Raw genomic sequence first — 16,533 nt, forward strand, 5'->3', positions numbered from 1 at the left:
ACACGTCCGGGTTGTCCATCGAATTGCTGGTAGTTATTTATTTGGGTCAAACCTTTATCTCCACTTTTACTTACCGCTTAACAACAATAATTATAACCCATTTAGACATAAAAATGCCGTTATAATGAGAGGGTGTCACAAGAGCGTAGTTATGACGACAGAACAGGATATAACAATACGAACCTTCCGCCACGGACACGTATATCTCTCGCGTGACCAAATAAATCGCCAAACCTACCTGTGGTTTCTATCTACTGATCTTTACTCATATCCGGTCTAGAGCCTATCTACTGTATCCGGGAATTTCCACATTCACATACACTCAAACATACAGGCTGCTTCCGTATCCGTTATGGACCGGATCTACAAACTACAAAGTGAACGGATTCCAGTCTAACAACAGAAACAAAACAAAGTGTAAACATGACTGATGTGGCACAAAAACCAATCAGTGTGTTTTAAAATGTGACATGGTCCAATCAAAATAACTCAAAGGCGGGATTTAGTCTGTCATCGGGATGAGGGCGAGAAAAGCGATTTGACAGGTTGTGTCGGCTAACTAGCCTGCCAACAAGGAACATTCTTCTGTCCTACTAGTCATTTTTTGTTAGTTCGCTTGGTTTAAGGAGTTAGTCATGATGGCATCTACCCCAGATGAGAGTGACAAGGAAAAGGTAAGTCATGTGAGCTTAAAAAAGTAACACTACCCGCAGGTTAAGCCCCCGTTTTGCACAACGTAGCAAAAGCCAAAGCCATAGCACTAGCTTATGTGATGCTAAGCAATGTTAACTTGTCTCACTACTATCTGTATTCGCTGCATGTTGAGTTGTACACTGTACCATCCTCAGTGTTCATTTAACTCTAGGTGTTATTTGGTTCCATTTGTTTTGTACAGCTCTCAGACTTCCAGATAGGGTTCATTTGGTTCGATTTGTACAGTCAGAGTTAAATGAATACTGAAGATTGTATTGTGTAGCTAGAAACAGAACAATGGATAAAGTCCATTTATGGTCGCTTTCTCATAACATAAGCCAAGCTGCTTTTTATTCTGTGCAGGTCTGCTTGCAATGACAAGGAAATCAAGGTCTTATTAAAATATCCACATCCCCTATCCCCTCATCCCCTCATTGAACTACTTTCTCAATACAACAGGTGCAATTGGCATTTGATACACAAAACATTAGACTATTCACACATTTGACATAGTACAGAGAAGTACAATACAATTATTACTTGTTAAGTTGCTTAGCGTAGTCTCTTTTGCTTAGAATTTAGTCTTTTTCGATTAATTGAACACACAGGACCCCAATGGAAACAAGCCATAGTGCTTTGCTTTCTTGGGTTAGCCTTTTAGGATCCTTTTGTATGAAACTGTACCTCTGTGCTTTTTGTGCAAACTGTGAATTAAGTATTCAATCAATCAATCAATCAATAGCAGAGATATGTACAACTAGTTAGTTATTGTCTGCATCAAGTTTATAATATTGTCTGTTATATGTATAGTAAGTAAAGAAGAGCTTTGCCTAATGTATGTTGTATGTTCCTCCTTAGACACGCTCTGTGTCTGTGGACCTAAACAACGATGCCTCTCTGCTCATCGACATTCCTGATGCACTCTGTGAAAGAGACAAAGTCAAGTTTACTGTCCATACTAAGGTAAAAACAAAACTCTACTGTAGATAATGTAGACATGCAAACAAAATACAATACCCCCTAATCCTGAAAGCTTGTCTTTGTTGCTCTGTGTTTCCCCTACTATTATACATGCCCTGGCCAACAACAATCCCTGCCAAGCAAACACAATCCTTTTCTCAGATATTAAAACCATATAACCTACCCACTAATTAGCAAATCTATAAGCATTACATGACGTGACCTCATGTCAAAATGTTACTTAATTACAGAGAAACTATCTAGATATAAACTCCCATTTTTATATTAAGTTGCATAAAAACAAATATGATGACACCAGACATACAGTACAATAAAATGGTTGGTGTGATGTGCCCTTCTGGGCCTGGAAGAAATTCTAGGGGAAACACTGTATAGAATCTTGTGAATACGTTTTGCCCACCTGGAGTTAAGTGCCATTTTGCTATTTAACCAAATTCCTACACAGACCACGCTGAGCTCTTTCCAGAAGCCAGATTTCTCTGTTCCGAGACAGCATGAAGATTTTATCTGGCTACATGACACTCTGGTTGAAACCGAGGACTACGCTGGCTTAATTGTGAGTCAACATACAGTATCACCATATTTTCGTTGCTGTCAGAGAGTTCTATTCGACTGTCAGAAAACACTAAGGAATCCAGGACAACAATGGTTGAAGGCTGTTTTTATTTCTTCATTTTCATGACATGTTATGAATGGGATATTTCTGCCTAAAATCCATAACCACTTTAAACCTGGCATCCCTCTTTTGGGCATGTCTTTATAGGCAACATTTTTCGAAAATAACAGCTCTTCAACAGTGGTGTGTTCTACCGTCTTACGCTGTATACGCCGTACACAGTCCAGATTATTTTGGGAAGAAGCGTATACAGTCTAATAACCATTTCATCCATTGAAAACGCGAGAGCGTATACCCACGACCACGCGCATCGTATCGTAGCGTATACCCTCCGAAAAAACCTAGAACACAACACTGCTCTTCAAGCCCTCAACTTCTAGCACTGTGGCATATTGGGAGCTTGTAGATTGGCTATATCCATTATTTTCTGAAATAGGGCTTATGTGGTTAATGAGAAATGAAATGTGTATTCAGTCATGTACATTCTCATTTAATTATGTCTCATTTATAGATCCCCCCAGCCCCTCCAAAGCCTGACTTTGAGAGTCCAAGAGAAAAAATGCACAAGTTGGGGGAAGGTGAAGCCACAATGACCAAGGAAGAGTACACCAAGATGAAGCAAGAGCTGGAGGCGTGAGTGTGGCATATTATCTAAAGCCTAGTTTATACTCCGTAGTACCTACTGTATGTGCGATAAATTAAGCTTCAGTCAAGTTCATTCACACACTGTTGTACAACAGTATGCTAAATTGATTTTTCAAGGAAATGAACAAGACGAAAGGCATCAGGTTGTTCGCTTGAAAATCACTATTCATTATGTAAAATTATTCCATTTAGTGCAATATCATGAATTCTTTATTTCCTTTTCTGAAAAAAACGTCCTTGTTACTATAAAGGGCTATCTGAGTGCACACTACAACTATAATGACAACGTTATATGGTAGTTATAGTGCTTGGTGTTAATGGCCCTTTAAAAGTTTGTTCCAGGGAAAAACAGCTTCCATTAGTGATTACGTGCTGTTTGTTTCTCATGTCTTTAGAGAATATCTGGCTGTGTTTAAGAAGACTGTACAGGTTCACGAAGTCTTCCTTCAGAGACTGTCCTCTCACCCAGTTTTAAGCAAGGACAGAAACTTCCAGATCTTCTTGGAGTATGACCAGGATGTGAGTACCTTGTAAACCATATTGCTGATTTCCTTTCCTGGACTGTCGGTTGGACAGGAAGTAGAGAGTACAGCAGACTTGTGACACATGGTCTACATCCTGCTGAGGTCAGCTTTAATTCCTATCTACTCTGTCAGCGCTGTTGATTTGCTGCAGCCAGCTTAGTGTTAAAAGCCTGGGGTCGGATTTGAACCCAGGCCGGCTGTGGGAAGGACTATAGCCTTATTTAAGTGGTATACTATGCACTCTTACCAGGAGATCCAGTGTTGGGGAAATAAAGTATGAAGAAAGATTTAAGCATTTTGCATTTAAGTAATTTGGGTTTAATATTTCCTGGGTGCTTAAAATGGATACATTCCCAGGAATATATTGGTTTGAAATCAGGAAGCCGGTATTTCATACACAAGCTTAAGTTCATTTCTGAAGCAAGAACCCTCTGAACAAAGTAATGTGCACACTATATACAGGGTTCCCATACATCCTGGCAAACCAGGAATATTTTTAATGCACTTTTCCAGTTGTGGAAAAAGTCATGGAAAATGACAATGGTCCAAATGTCCTTGAAAATTAGTAGTAGTTTGCAGATTAGATTTACATAAGGTAATCATATGCAGGAATCGGTAGTTGTAGAGGTTGTGTTCAGATGCATTTAGCCAGCAGCATGTTTTGAAACGACTCAAACAGTTGGATGTCTTGAACACACATGCCCCTTGAAACCTGTAATAATAATGCATTCAAACTGGAGTCCACTGAAATGTGAGTATTACACTTCCAGCCGATCAGGCTGATTCTACAAATCCCTTCTAAATCAATCAGTAGATTTGTTCAAACATAGCAGATCTACAAGCTCGCAGAGACCTAGCTGACAATAGCCTGTGAGAGAGGGATTTGAGCAAAATGTCTACCAGTTCATATGCATTATATCAAAAATATTTAAAGCTCTTCAAAAAGTATAATGCCCATAGTCCTTTTATGTGAAGGAATTTCTACAATAAGACAAACCTTTATTGTGTGTGTGTGTGTGTGTGTGTGTGTGTGTGTGTGTGTGTGTGTGTGTGTGTGTGTGTGTGTGTGTGTGTGTGTATTGGCTGCTTCTACCCAAATTTCTCTTTTTGGGGGGTAATAAACACTAACTTGAATCAATAATTGGCCTTGAAAGTTGGCCCATTGCGATGTCTATGAATCATAAAAGTCTCTCTAGTGTATTTGCAGCAGTGACAGGGTCTGAAATTAACAATTGCCAAATGCAGGGTAGATATATCATTTGGGGTGTATTATGTTTTGGAAGCCACCCCACTCTTTGGGTGGCTGGGTTATTTGCAAGAGAATATCAGCATTTATGGTTCAGTGCCTAACAAAAGATCAGTATTTGATGGCTCATAGTACAGGCAACTTTACCGCAATAAAATATCAGCATTGATGGCTCAGCGCAAGTAAGATTTGAAACAAAATATCAGCCTTTGTGGCTTATTGCACGGTAATAAAAATTGAATTTGTTGTTGAGAGACTGGCACATTTTATCTTGTTTTTGCAGTGGGGGTGGAAATGTTATTTTTGTATTATGTTGAGAAATCGTGGTTAATGCTGAGATCCCAATTCCCAGTATTCAACGCTGCAAGTAATCTTCTCTTTGGATTTGGGACAATTCATTATTGGTTTTCCTCTCTTCCAAAAAATGTCTCTCTGTAGCTCACTGTGCGAAGGAAGAATGCCAAGGAGATGTTTGGAGGGTTCTTCAAGAACATGGTGAAGAGCGCTGATGAGGTCATCATCTCGGGGATAAAGGTGAGTCTTCTGCATGATCTCACTACGTGCGAGACCGCATCAGACAGCACATGACACATCATATCTCCGCTGTCGAGTGGAAACCTTGTATGTCCGGAAAAAAAATCCCAATGGATCTAATGGAGTTATGAGATCCTTAGTCATAAACTCTAATACTTTTCATTGTTTAAGCTCTTTGAACCTGGTGTGCCTATTTTGGGTATGTCATAGGTGAAATCTGTCCAAAATGGCAAAAAAAATGCAGATCTACAAGCTCACAACACAAACACGTTGTATCATTCATGACTATTTAATAAATAAATAAAACATTTTAAAGTATAAGATTGGGCTTAATTGGTTGTAAAACCCACAGAGACATAGAGTTTGACCAATAACATTGATCTACATATAAAACAAATAAGAGGTTTCCCAGTGGCATGCACAGACATTTTGAGGGGCAGGTGCTCAAGTAAATTATACTTTTTTTTGTTTACTTGGTCTGCTCTTTTTTCCCTCTACACCTATACCTCTTTGCCAAAAATAGCCGATCTACAAGCCCACAACGCCTCGGCGTTGTGGGCTTGTAGATCTGCTATTTTTGGCTAAAGTTCTCCTCAGAAAAGGGATGCTAGGTTTCGAGTGGTTATGGTAAAAAGAAAAATCATATCACATAAAGAATTGGCGGACCCCCTGTAGTAACTCTGAGGACCCCCTAGGGGTCCCGGACCCCCTGTTGAAGACCCCTGCTGTAAACTGGAAAAAAACACGTTTTTTTTCAAAAGGGCACTTCTGGTCAAGAGGGCAAAGGGCAGGTGCTCTAGCACCACCTAGAGTCTTGGTCTGTGCACGTCCCTGAGGTTTCCACCCGATGACTATATTCAGATGGTGGCCATTTTGCCCTTACCTCATCATACCACCAAGTATGACATGAGAACAAAATGCCTGCTACGTGGTCGATCGACGGTTGTTTTGATAACTGTTTTTCTCCTTTCTTCCTTTCTTTTTTTCTAGGAAGTTGATGACTTCTTTGAACAGGAGAAGACATTTCTGCTTGATTATTACAGCAAGATAAAGGATTCCACTGCTAAAGCCGAGAAGATGACCCGCTCACACAAAAGTAATTAAGGGAACACCCTGTGACTAATGGTTCATGGGTGTGAACTGTGAATGCATGTCTATGATACCAGTGGTGTAAAGTAACTAAGTACATTTACTCAAGTACTTTACCTACTTAGGTACAATCTTGCAGTATTTTTACTTTACTGAAGTATTTCCAATTTTCAGTGCTTTTACTTCTACTCCACTACATCTCAGAGGCAAATATTGTACTTTTACTCCACTACAATTATTTGAAACTTTAGTTACTAGTTACTTTGCAGATTTTTATTTTTATTATAAAACATACATTAACCAGCCCTTATACCGAGGCTATTTGAAAATAGCCGATCTAGAAGCTCACAACATTTAGTACTTTTACTTTTGGTACTTTCAGTACATTTTGATGCCAATACTTTTGCACTTTTACTCAAGTAACATTTTTAACACAGGCCTTTTACTTGTAACAGAGAATTTCTACATTGTGGTATTGCTACTTTTACTGACTTCTTCCACCACTGTATGCTACATTACTGATCATTTACCTCTCTAATTTCAGACGTTGCTGATGATTACATTCACATCTCTGCCACTGTCAACAGTCTATCTGCTGATGATAGTACAGCACTTAAAAAGTGAGTGCAATTGTTTTGTGTTTTGTAAAGCTTCACATCTTCTAAGATTATTTGCGGTGGTGACAAACCAAGATGCGCTGTGGATTTGAGTTAATTGTAGGAAGAGGTATGTAGATAGCTGGTATGTGTGTAGATATGCTATTCCTGTTGATAAATGATGTAGCCCCATCGCTGTGATCTTTACATCACTTGAAAACAAGGCAGGTGTAGGCCTGTCACAATTACTACATAATCGCCTAATCGCAATTATTTGAGATAAGTCGCAATTTTTTTTTGCATAATCGTCATAATCTGCCCTTGCATTTTTCAGGCACTTGGAGAAGTTGGCAGACTTGTTTGAGAAGCTCAGAGTAAGGAGAAGCTCATCTGCCAGCGAAATGAGGCAAATGTTGTTACCTTTTTGTTATCTCCACATGCACTATACGATCTAATTTGCTTCACATGTTGTCTTGCAGAAAGTGGAGGGTAGAGTGGCGTCTGACCAGGAGCTCAAGCTCACAGAGCTGCTACGATACTACATGAGAGACATCCAGGCAGCCAAGGTGAGACATGTTTATCTTATTTTATAATGGAGACGGAGGACAGTTGCCTGGCTTTATGAACCACTTTAAACCTGGCTTCCCTATTTTGGACATGACGGGTGAAAAGTTGTACAAATAATCAAATTTGGGCCCCTAGGCTGGTAATCCAGCCTGACAGCGTGTCGCACGTTCGATTCCCGTTCCTGACGACCTTTGCTGCTTTGTTTTTTTAAGCACATGCTTTTTAAAATCTAGAAATATACTGTGTATAATTGGTGTCAATAGTGGAGACCTCTGTATCCTCTTGCTGAAATATTTTGGTTTGCTTTCCAGCACATGAAAATTAAAGTATATATATATCTGATTTGAGGAAAATACATAATAATTCCATTCCATTGCATAATGCAATGGAATGCTACAGCAGGAGGCTCCTTACAGTTATAACTGTGAGTCTACAAAATGGGTTTAGAATGTGATGTTGTGTTTTGTGTGACTTTTGCCGTGTTCTGTTACAGTAGAACCCTTTAACAATGTTTGTTCAACTATGGGGGCATGTTGTCTGTTAGGACCTTTTGTACAGGCGAGCACGGGCCCTAGCTGACTACGAGAACTCTAACAAGGCTTTGGATAAGGCACGACTGAAGAGCAAGGACATTCCCCAGGCAGAGGAGCATCAGCAACAGTGCTTGCAGAAATTTGACAAGCTGTCAGAGTCTGGGAAGAAAGGTGTGTTGTGTCCTCCCCTATACATGTTTTGACTACTTTGTGAAGTCATTTAGGGAGAAACTGCAATCCATAAGATTTGTGTCCTAGCCGCGATTCGAACCCTTCGACGGAAGGCCCATTTGAGGGGGGAGGTATTAAGCTTTGCATTATCATGCAATACCTCTTGTCAGCCAGTAGTGTCCTACCTGACCACATGATATATTAATATGCCTCTATATGTCAGATTGGGTAAAATAAAAAGTTATTCGGAGTGCAGCTTTTTAACATGTGCTTTTTGCCACACTTTTTCTGCTTCAGAACTCACCAGTTTCAAGGGCAGGCGAGTGAGTGCCTTCCGGAAGAACCTCATAGAGATGGCCGAGCTAGAGATAAAGCATGCCAAGGTGAGCGCAGTGATTATTTGTACTGCAATGAAATGTTTAATGTGAGGAATGACGAGGTGTTCAACACCCCCACCCAAACATTGTGACAGAACAAATGCCGTGACAGAAGACAACCTTGCTATTTATTTTTGTCTCTGCAGAACAACGTGACTCTTCTGCAGGGGTCCATCGACCTGCTTAAGGGTATATGACCTATTTCCAGCTGCTCGCGTCCCACCTTCAAAACGTGACTGGACTTCGGCGAAGGGAATCGTTGCATCTCCTGGGCTTTGCCTGAGCCCAAATCTAAACCCCCCCATCCTGCTCTTAATCCCAGGGTCAGATGCCACTTTAAAAACTTTGCATAAGAGCAAGTGTCATGTTAGCAGTCTGTCTCCATGTTTACAGATTCCCTTTCCCCCCAGATCCCTGTTTTGTTCTGTCCATGATCCATGGAATTTACCAGTCTCCAGAGACTGAGGCTGACATCACCCTAAGATCTTCCATATTTTTGCATCCTGAATATTATATTTTTACTATGAATATTCTTGCTTCCTTGTTTTCATTATAATAGAGATGGTGGGATTTTGCCTTTTGATGATGTTTGTGCCTGCATAAAGGCACACACTAACACCTTGCTTCCTCACACAAACTTAATCACAGATTGGTAGCATTGAGCCTATTCTGGCTTTTATTTAAAGCATCTATTACCATTTTCTGGGTATAGAGAATGTGTTTTTTCTAATTGCTTATCCACTCTAACCCTTTTTTATGATTCTTCTCTTAAAACGCATAAAGCTGTGGCTTTTTCTTTTGCTTGGCAAATCAATGGAGGGGTTACAGTGGGACTGTTTCACTCAGACACTTTATACAGTGTAAAAGGGTGTGGGACTAGTGCCTGGAAAAAGTGTCTTCATGCTGTGCATTCCTGGGCTCTGAGATTAGTGTAGTGCCGAGCCAGAGTTCTCCAAACCACTAGAAAAGTGCTGATCAGTGATTAAGAAGACGAAACGAAGAGAAATCCCACTGTGTTCAAAAATAGCTTCACTGTACCTCAGGAATGGACACTTGGATTGCCCTCGCATTCCTTCCAGTCAGTAATAACTGGGTCCAGATCTCACCGTTGTCAGAGATGCACACTCCCTTGACAAGATTACTGCTTATGCATACTACATGAAGGCAAATCCATCGCTTTATTAGCTGAGATAGCTGATTAGTGTTGGCAATCAATTTGTGGGGTTGGAGCCGGGGGAGGTGTGAAGGCAATCTGTGTGGCCCATGCGCTTGTATCACACACACACACATTAGAGCAGGTGCTATGAGGAGGGTAAGCAGCTATTAGTTCATTAGCTAAATTATTTGAACAGCTAACACATTTATGTGAGACGAAGTGATAATACAAATGAAGAAAGCAATGAGTCTGCGTTTCCTCAGAGCATTTCATTCCTTATCGTTTTAGTTGTTCAGGGTTGTACTATCTGCCTGCAGCTGAGATAACTGCATTCACTTGCTCCTTCCACTTGGAGCAACACTTCCCATCCACTCATTCTTTAGTCATTAGATGCCCGCCTTGTGTTTTCATCATCACGTTTACTTAAATTTGCTTTTGTCTCTTTTGGATTTGAAATATATATAGCTGTGAAAACTCACTTTTTCCCCCCTTTTTGTTTTTCTTTTTTACAAATTAAAGAATTTGTTTCGACAAAATGCACTAAAATGAAAACTACTTTCCAATCATTCCAACCTCAGTGGAGTCTTAAAATGTATTTAGAGTTTTTGATAATTGAATGTATTTCTAATGGATTCCAACAGTGTGAATTACTTGATATGTTTTACTTACAGAACATCAGCATTTTATAAATTTGTTACAACTAAATAAATCCTACTTTCCCAAATTTGTACTTAAAGTCTATTGTTGGGGGGTGGGGTGTCTGTAGAACATCTGTTTTTCACACCACATGCATTTTAATAGTTATAGTGCTTGGTGTGGACCGCCCCTTAAGAGCGTTTTTTTTACTTGCAAGGGCCAGGGTCAGCGCTTAAGCATAAGCAAAACAGTATCCCCATTGAGGAAATGCATCCCTAAAGCCACTAGGTGGTGGTGTGTATTTCTACCCACAATCCTAGCTCCGCTGGCTTGGTGTGCTGGAGGCTCCAGGGTGAAGTTGCCAAGTCCACGTCTAAAGGCAACGTCACCCTTACAGTGAGCTCTGCTGGACACTCATGTCTACACGTGTATTTATGTCTGTGCTAAATCCTAATGTGTCCAGAGTCCTGATTTGGGTCAATATGGCATATCAGGCAAGCTAACAAAAAAATATCAGTGTGCTCATCATGGGAATAAACCCCAAAGAAATGAACCCACATATCAAGCTTAGTGAGCATCACCTAGCAACCCTGCCTAAATAAACAAATGATTCAGCAGTGAAAGCCTACTGACCAAGTTTGTGTTAAAACAAACTTTAGAAGATTTTGAAGCATTCTCCAGTTCCTCCACGGGGTCTACTATTACATCTATTTTACTTACAAGTGCATAAGCTAGTTGATCCAAAGACCAAATCACTTGTATGACGTGTGCTATTTGAATCTGCATTATCTATTACCTGAAATGACCTGTCCACGCAATTAACAGATTTCAAATGAAAATACAAGTTGCATTATTGCATGCTTGAAATAAGACTAAATTCAAATTGGACTGTCCCTTCCAAGTAAACACTGGAGCAGTTCATTTCAGAAGTCTGAATTGATTGTATGCAATACATCATATATACAGTATAGGCTCTAAATAATTTCTGGGGTTCTCAATATTGACAGCACCACACACATTGTCATTGTCACACTGACCTCTGTCAATACAATAACTGGCTGAAATGACAGACTAGACCCATTGAGATCACAACGCATCACAGGTGCAAACAGATAATTTGCCAGCTATGATCAAAGCAAACAATGTGTCTACAAGCATGACCTGCTGATGGTGAACTATGTCTGTACTTGGAACAAGTGAGTGATCGATTGACTTGAGAGAGTCCAGCTATTAAGACATTTACCTGAGGAGGACCTACTTTTTGGACCAATAGCACTGACATCAATAGTGATTGGATCACATGAACTCATTATGTATACTGTAGCACTACAGTGTTTAATTATAACGTCTAGATGAAGAGGCCTCTGAAACCATTGTATCCTCTCACGTTTTCTAAGTGGGGTCCGGGGAGTTGTTTAATTTCAGTATTGTTCAACTGACTTTTTTTTATTATTACAATACAAAAAATATATATAATATCCAAACAATATATTTTTCAATGTCACCACTATGTTATTTCTAATGTACAACTGTAACATTGTTACAATGTAATTTAGCCAAAACATGGCCTGATGGCAGTTCATTTGGTGGTGTGTGAAATAAAAAGGTTTGAAAACCCTGCTCTCTGAAGGAACTGACATAACCACATACACCCTACTGTCCCTATGCTGGGGGCAAACATTCAGTGAAAGCTCTAGAAGCTAACGCGATGCGCTGTGAGCTTGTAGAGAAGCTATTTTCAGCAAAGAGATTTGGTGTAGAAGGAAAAAGAAAGGAGGGGGCCTGGTATAGAGCCCTGGGGAACTCCGGCCAATGAAGTGCAGTATTTAGGGTTCAAGTGGTTAAAAGATGCAGCTGTGGGGCCTGGTGAAACCAAATGCTTGGCCTCTGTTCTCTGAAACTGGTGTGGTTGATACTGATTGGTGTAACTGAAAGTTACACCTGATTAGATGGGGTGCTTGTGTCTGTGTGTCTGTGTGTCTGTGTGTGCTTGTGTTGATGTGACTGTGAACAAAATAACTTGACAGCGGAAATATCAACGTTCAAGGTCACAGTCACGGTCAGGGTCACAATTAGATAATCGTCCATCTCTCAGGAACAGAGAGATGCAGAAGAAGACATGTTGTTGGTACATGTTTGCATCCCCAGATGTTTTTTTTCTCTCTGTATGTCTGTCTGTCTGTCTGTCTGTCTATCTTGTCTGTCTGTCTGTCTGTCTGTCTGTCCGGAGCTAATCTCACAAACCGCTGGACCGATTAGCACCTACATTTATTGTGCACACTGCCAGTATAGCCACAGAAATACCCCTGGGCCCCACTCATTGTTTTTTTTATATTGGAAGTCAATAGGGCTTGGATTGGGCTGAAACCATGTCCAAATTTGGAGTAATATGTCATAGATATGTCATGGGATGATTGACAATAGACGATTGACATCACAGACACAATGAAGCCACAATGGAGCCATACCGTTCCCATGTGGATCTTGGGATCCATGATCGATTCTTTCTTTTCCAATGTAAAGGATTCTTACTTCCATTCAAAACAAACTCTTGCACTAAACAAACTTATTTCTTCTGTTTTATGCCATATATATTCAACAATACATAGTTATTTGATGTTCTTAATTCATAATTATGTGAATACCCTAATCTTTGAGAGGCCTGGGGCAGATAATGTGCTGTAATGCACCTCTCTGTAAATTCATCTTTCATTTGGCAGATACTGTAATTACCCTGCCCTCAGCAATACATGGCAGAGTATTGTAATTGCCTGTGAACAAAAATAACTGATGGGTGTATTTTCATAACACTTGTTTGGAACGATCTGTAGCCTGCTGAATAGATAATTATAAAAGTTAATTAACTGTAGGGTGAACAAGGGTCAAGGTAACAACCAAGGTCACGGTCAAAATTGAGAAGAAAATGGGTGGATTGTTATGAACCCTGATGTCTGTATTTGGCTATTTGTTGGCAATTTATTTGAATCACTAAAAGTAACAGGTCAGTGATCAATCAGTAGGTTGCTACAAAGAGATTATTATTTCTTAGTAGAAAAGGTCAAAGGTCAAGAACCCAATTAAGGTAAAATGTTGCCTACATAATGGGTTATATCTCAGGAACAGAGAGCAACTACATTTAAATCAGGCATTATCAACTCTGATGAGACTAATCAGAACACACAATAATAGGCTCTTAAAGAAGTAGAATACGCACATTAAAAAGGGGCGGTCAGCAGAGCGTATACTGTATGTCCTTAGAACACAATAATAGGCTCTTAAAGAAGTAGAATACGCACATTAAAAAGGGGCGGTCAGCAGAGCGTATACTGTATGTCCACTAGTACACAGGTAAATATGATAGCAATGCAAATAGAGGATACTTTCCTGTGCATCAGAACCAAATTCACCGGAGGCTTGTGATACCAGTGGGCAGAGAATTGGTTTTATTTTGTTAAACTCTTAGTCACACAGCCCCAAGGCTCCATATCTAAAAACATGATTGATCTAACCATGTCCTATCACCTTTTTTGTTTGAAAAATGGCACTATCTGCAAATACATTATTTTTTTTATTTTTTTTGAATACTTCAGAGGTTGCTGCTTGTTTGGTAATAATGGGACGGTAACAGACTCAGTGATATGTATTTATTGCTGCTTAAATAGAGGTCTTATTTTACAATAGAAAATAGATCTACTGTAATTTTAGAAAGCAGTCAATTAATTATCATCTGACATGATATAAAAAAAACACCTATTATAGATTGCTAAGTAATAGCACAGACCGTTTACGTCATCATGGATCAGTGCTCCCACTTATAAAACCTGTTTTGTTAAACTGCCAGTGGAAAGTCCATGGTATAAGGATGCGTAGGTTCTTTTTTATATGGTTTACTGACTGACCAGGACACTGTGTGTGTGTGTGTGTGTGTGTGTGTGTGTGTGTGTGTGTGTGTGTGTGTGTGTGTGTGCGTGTGTGTGTGCGCGTGTGCGTGTGCGTGTGTGTGTGCGCGTGTGCGTGTGCGTGTGCGTGTGCGTGTGCGTGTGCGTGTGCGTGTGCGCGCGTGCGTGCGTGCGTAAGAGAGAGAGAGAGAGAGAGATATTGTGAATTAATTAGCTACTATATTATTCACATTACTGGTAGGAATATTCACTCCTTGACTTAAATATGTTGCTGCCAACCCTTCCAATATATATATTTTTAAATATCTTTATACAAACCATGTTCAAGTTAAAGTTAGTTTTATACTTCAGATGTTGCATCAGTCTGACTCGGAACCTTCCTCCAGAAACAGTCTATTGTGTCTTAAGAGAAAGGAAGGTGTGGTGGCATATTCAAAACACTCTTAAGTACACACAGTGTTGTCACGGCTTGGACGTCAAAATAGCTTTAGGTGACCTTTCTACACATTCAACAGGTGTGGCTGGTCACAGCGACGTGGGAGGCCTCTTGCTGATTGTCTAACCAGTGGGTAGATCTCTCTCCACTCTGTGACTGTCACGGACAGACCAGCCCATCGGGAATTCTACCAAATACCTATGCTCCTGATGGTCCAATCATACCCTTGTCCTCTGCCGCAGTCCCGAAGGGCTTTAAAGGACCACATTGACCAAGAAACATATTCTGTTCCATTGTCTGAAACCTGTTCTCTGTTGCTGTAGTAATTGATCATGACTGCCAGGTACCACCTGATCACGTGGGAGTCCTGACTGCTCCACACCATACTGAATAACTGCAAGCTTGCATCATTAGTACAGATCATTATTAGTACAGATCATCAGGAGTGTATGTATCTTCCATGCCAAAGATAGGATAGCCTCCTCCGACCATGCAACAGCAAATCGTATAAATCTTATATGGGCATTCTGCCTTGGGCCTCGCTCTGATTCATAGCCGTTAAGGAGTTCCCGGCAATGAATCAGAGGTACCTTGGGCCGAACCTTCTTCCAGGAGGTCTCTGAATTGAATTTCCCTAAATCATCGAAGATCCGGTTAGAGTTTTTAACCACATTATGTAATATGTACAGCTCTCAAAGGCAAAGAATGAATGAATGACCCAAGCCTAGCATCCCTCTGGGAGAAGCTGTGTAGAAGGTGTGCTCAGCCAGCTGTTTTGGGGTCTGTGTCAAACACACTTATGCTGTCATATAGTCCTCCAGAGTAGCACCAAAATACAAACATCTGTGTCCCAATCAGTGGTGGAAAAAGTACTCAAGTGAAAGCATCAATACTGCAATGTAGAAGTACTCTGTTACAGATATAAAAGTCCGGAATTCAAAATTGACTTGAGTAAAAGTACAAAAGTATTGTTATCAAAATGTACTTAAAGTACCAAAAGTGGAAAGCACTCATTGTGCAGAATATTCTGTTTCACAAGTTTTCAAATGTATAAATTCATGAAGCATTGTGAGCTTGTAGATCGGCAATTTTCAAATGAGCTGAAGTAGTTATGTATGTTTTGTAATAATAATCAAAATCTACAAAGTAACTAGTAACTAAAGTTTTAAAATAATTGTAGTGGAGTAAAAGTACAATATTTGGCTTTGAGAAGTAGCAGAGTAGAAGTAAAAGTACTGAAAATCGGAAATACTCCAGTAAAGTAGAACTACCTCAAAATTGTACTTAAGTACAGTACTTGTAGACCTAAATGTACTAAATTACACCACTGCACAGTGCGCCTGGCTAGGGCCTTCTCAAAGTGGGGTCCAGGGACCCCCAGGGGTACTTGAGGGGGTTCCAGGGGGTACCCAGCAAAACGTGTTAATATACCATCACAATAATTATGACCTTTTATACTTTGGCTATTCAAAAATAGCAGATATACAAGCTCATAGCACGGCACTCGGTGCCGCGCTATGAGCTTGTATATCTGCTATTTTTGAAAAAGCGAACATTTGTAACTCTAATTTTTTTGCTTCTGGTGGTCCCTGGAACAAAATATTTTTGGATGGGGGTCCGCGGCCAAATAATACATATCATTTTGGGGGTCCTTGACATGAAAAAGTTGGAGAACCACTGCTCTATGTGGGGTGGACTACACTACAGTACACTCTATGGGACTACAACCACAGAGTTTAAAAAGAACTACAACTCCCAGAGGGCTTTCGCTTCCTCGTCGCGTACTACAGCCAATCCGACGGGTTGTGGTCTAATGGTCGCTATGTAGGGCACG

At 40.2% G+C, this 16,533-nt stretch overlaps 1 protein-coding gene across 1 annotated transcript; it reads left to right on the forward strand.

Moving 5' to 3' along the window:
• Positions 1 to 502: 502 nt before the first annotated feature.
• Positions 503 to 10,452, forward strand: snx5 (sorting nexin 5). The gene is made up of 13 exons (XM_084076593.1): positions 503 to 674; positions 1,552 to 1,656; positions 2,120 to 2,230; positions 2,802 to 2,923; positions 3,331 to 3,454; positions 5,144 to 5,239; positions 6,230 to 6,335; positions 6,873 to 6,948; positions 7,259 to 7,298; positions 7,404 to 7,490; positions 8,036 to 8,195; positions 8,493 to 8,578; positions 8,719 to 10,452. Exons 1-13 carry the CDS (start codon positions 636 to 638, stop codon positions 8,767 to 8,769), a joined length of 1,203 nt encoding a protein of 400 aa, XP_083932719.1. The 5' UTR covers positions 503 to 635; the 3' UTR covers positions 8,770 to 10,452.
• The last annotated feature ends 6,081 nt before the right edge of the window (positions 10,453 to 16,533 follow it).

This window comes from Gymnoscopelus microlampas (genome assembly GCF_963454915.1).
Source record: "Gymnoscopelus microlampas genome assembly, chromosome: 13".
In the NCBI taxonomy this organism is placed as follows: domain Eukaryota; kingdom Metazoa; phylum Chordata; class Actinopteri; order Myctophiformes; family Myctophidae; genus Gymnoscopelus; species Gymnoscopelus microlampas.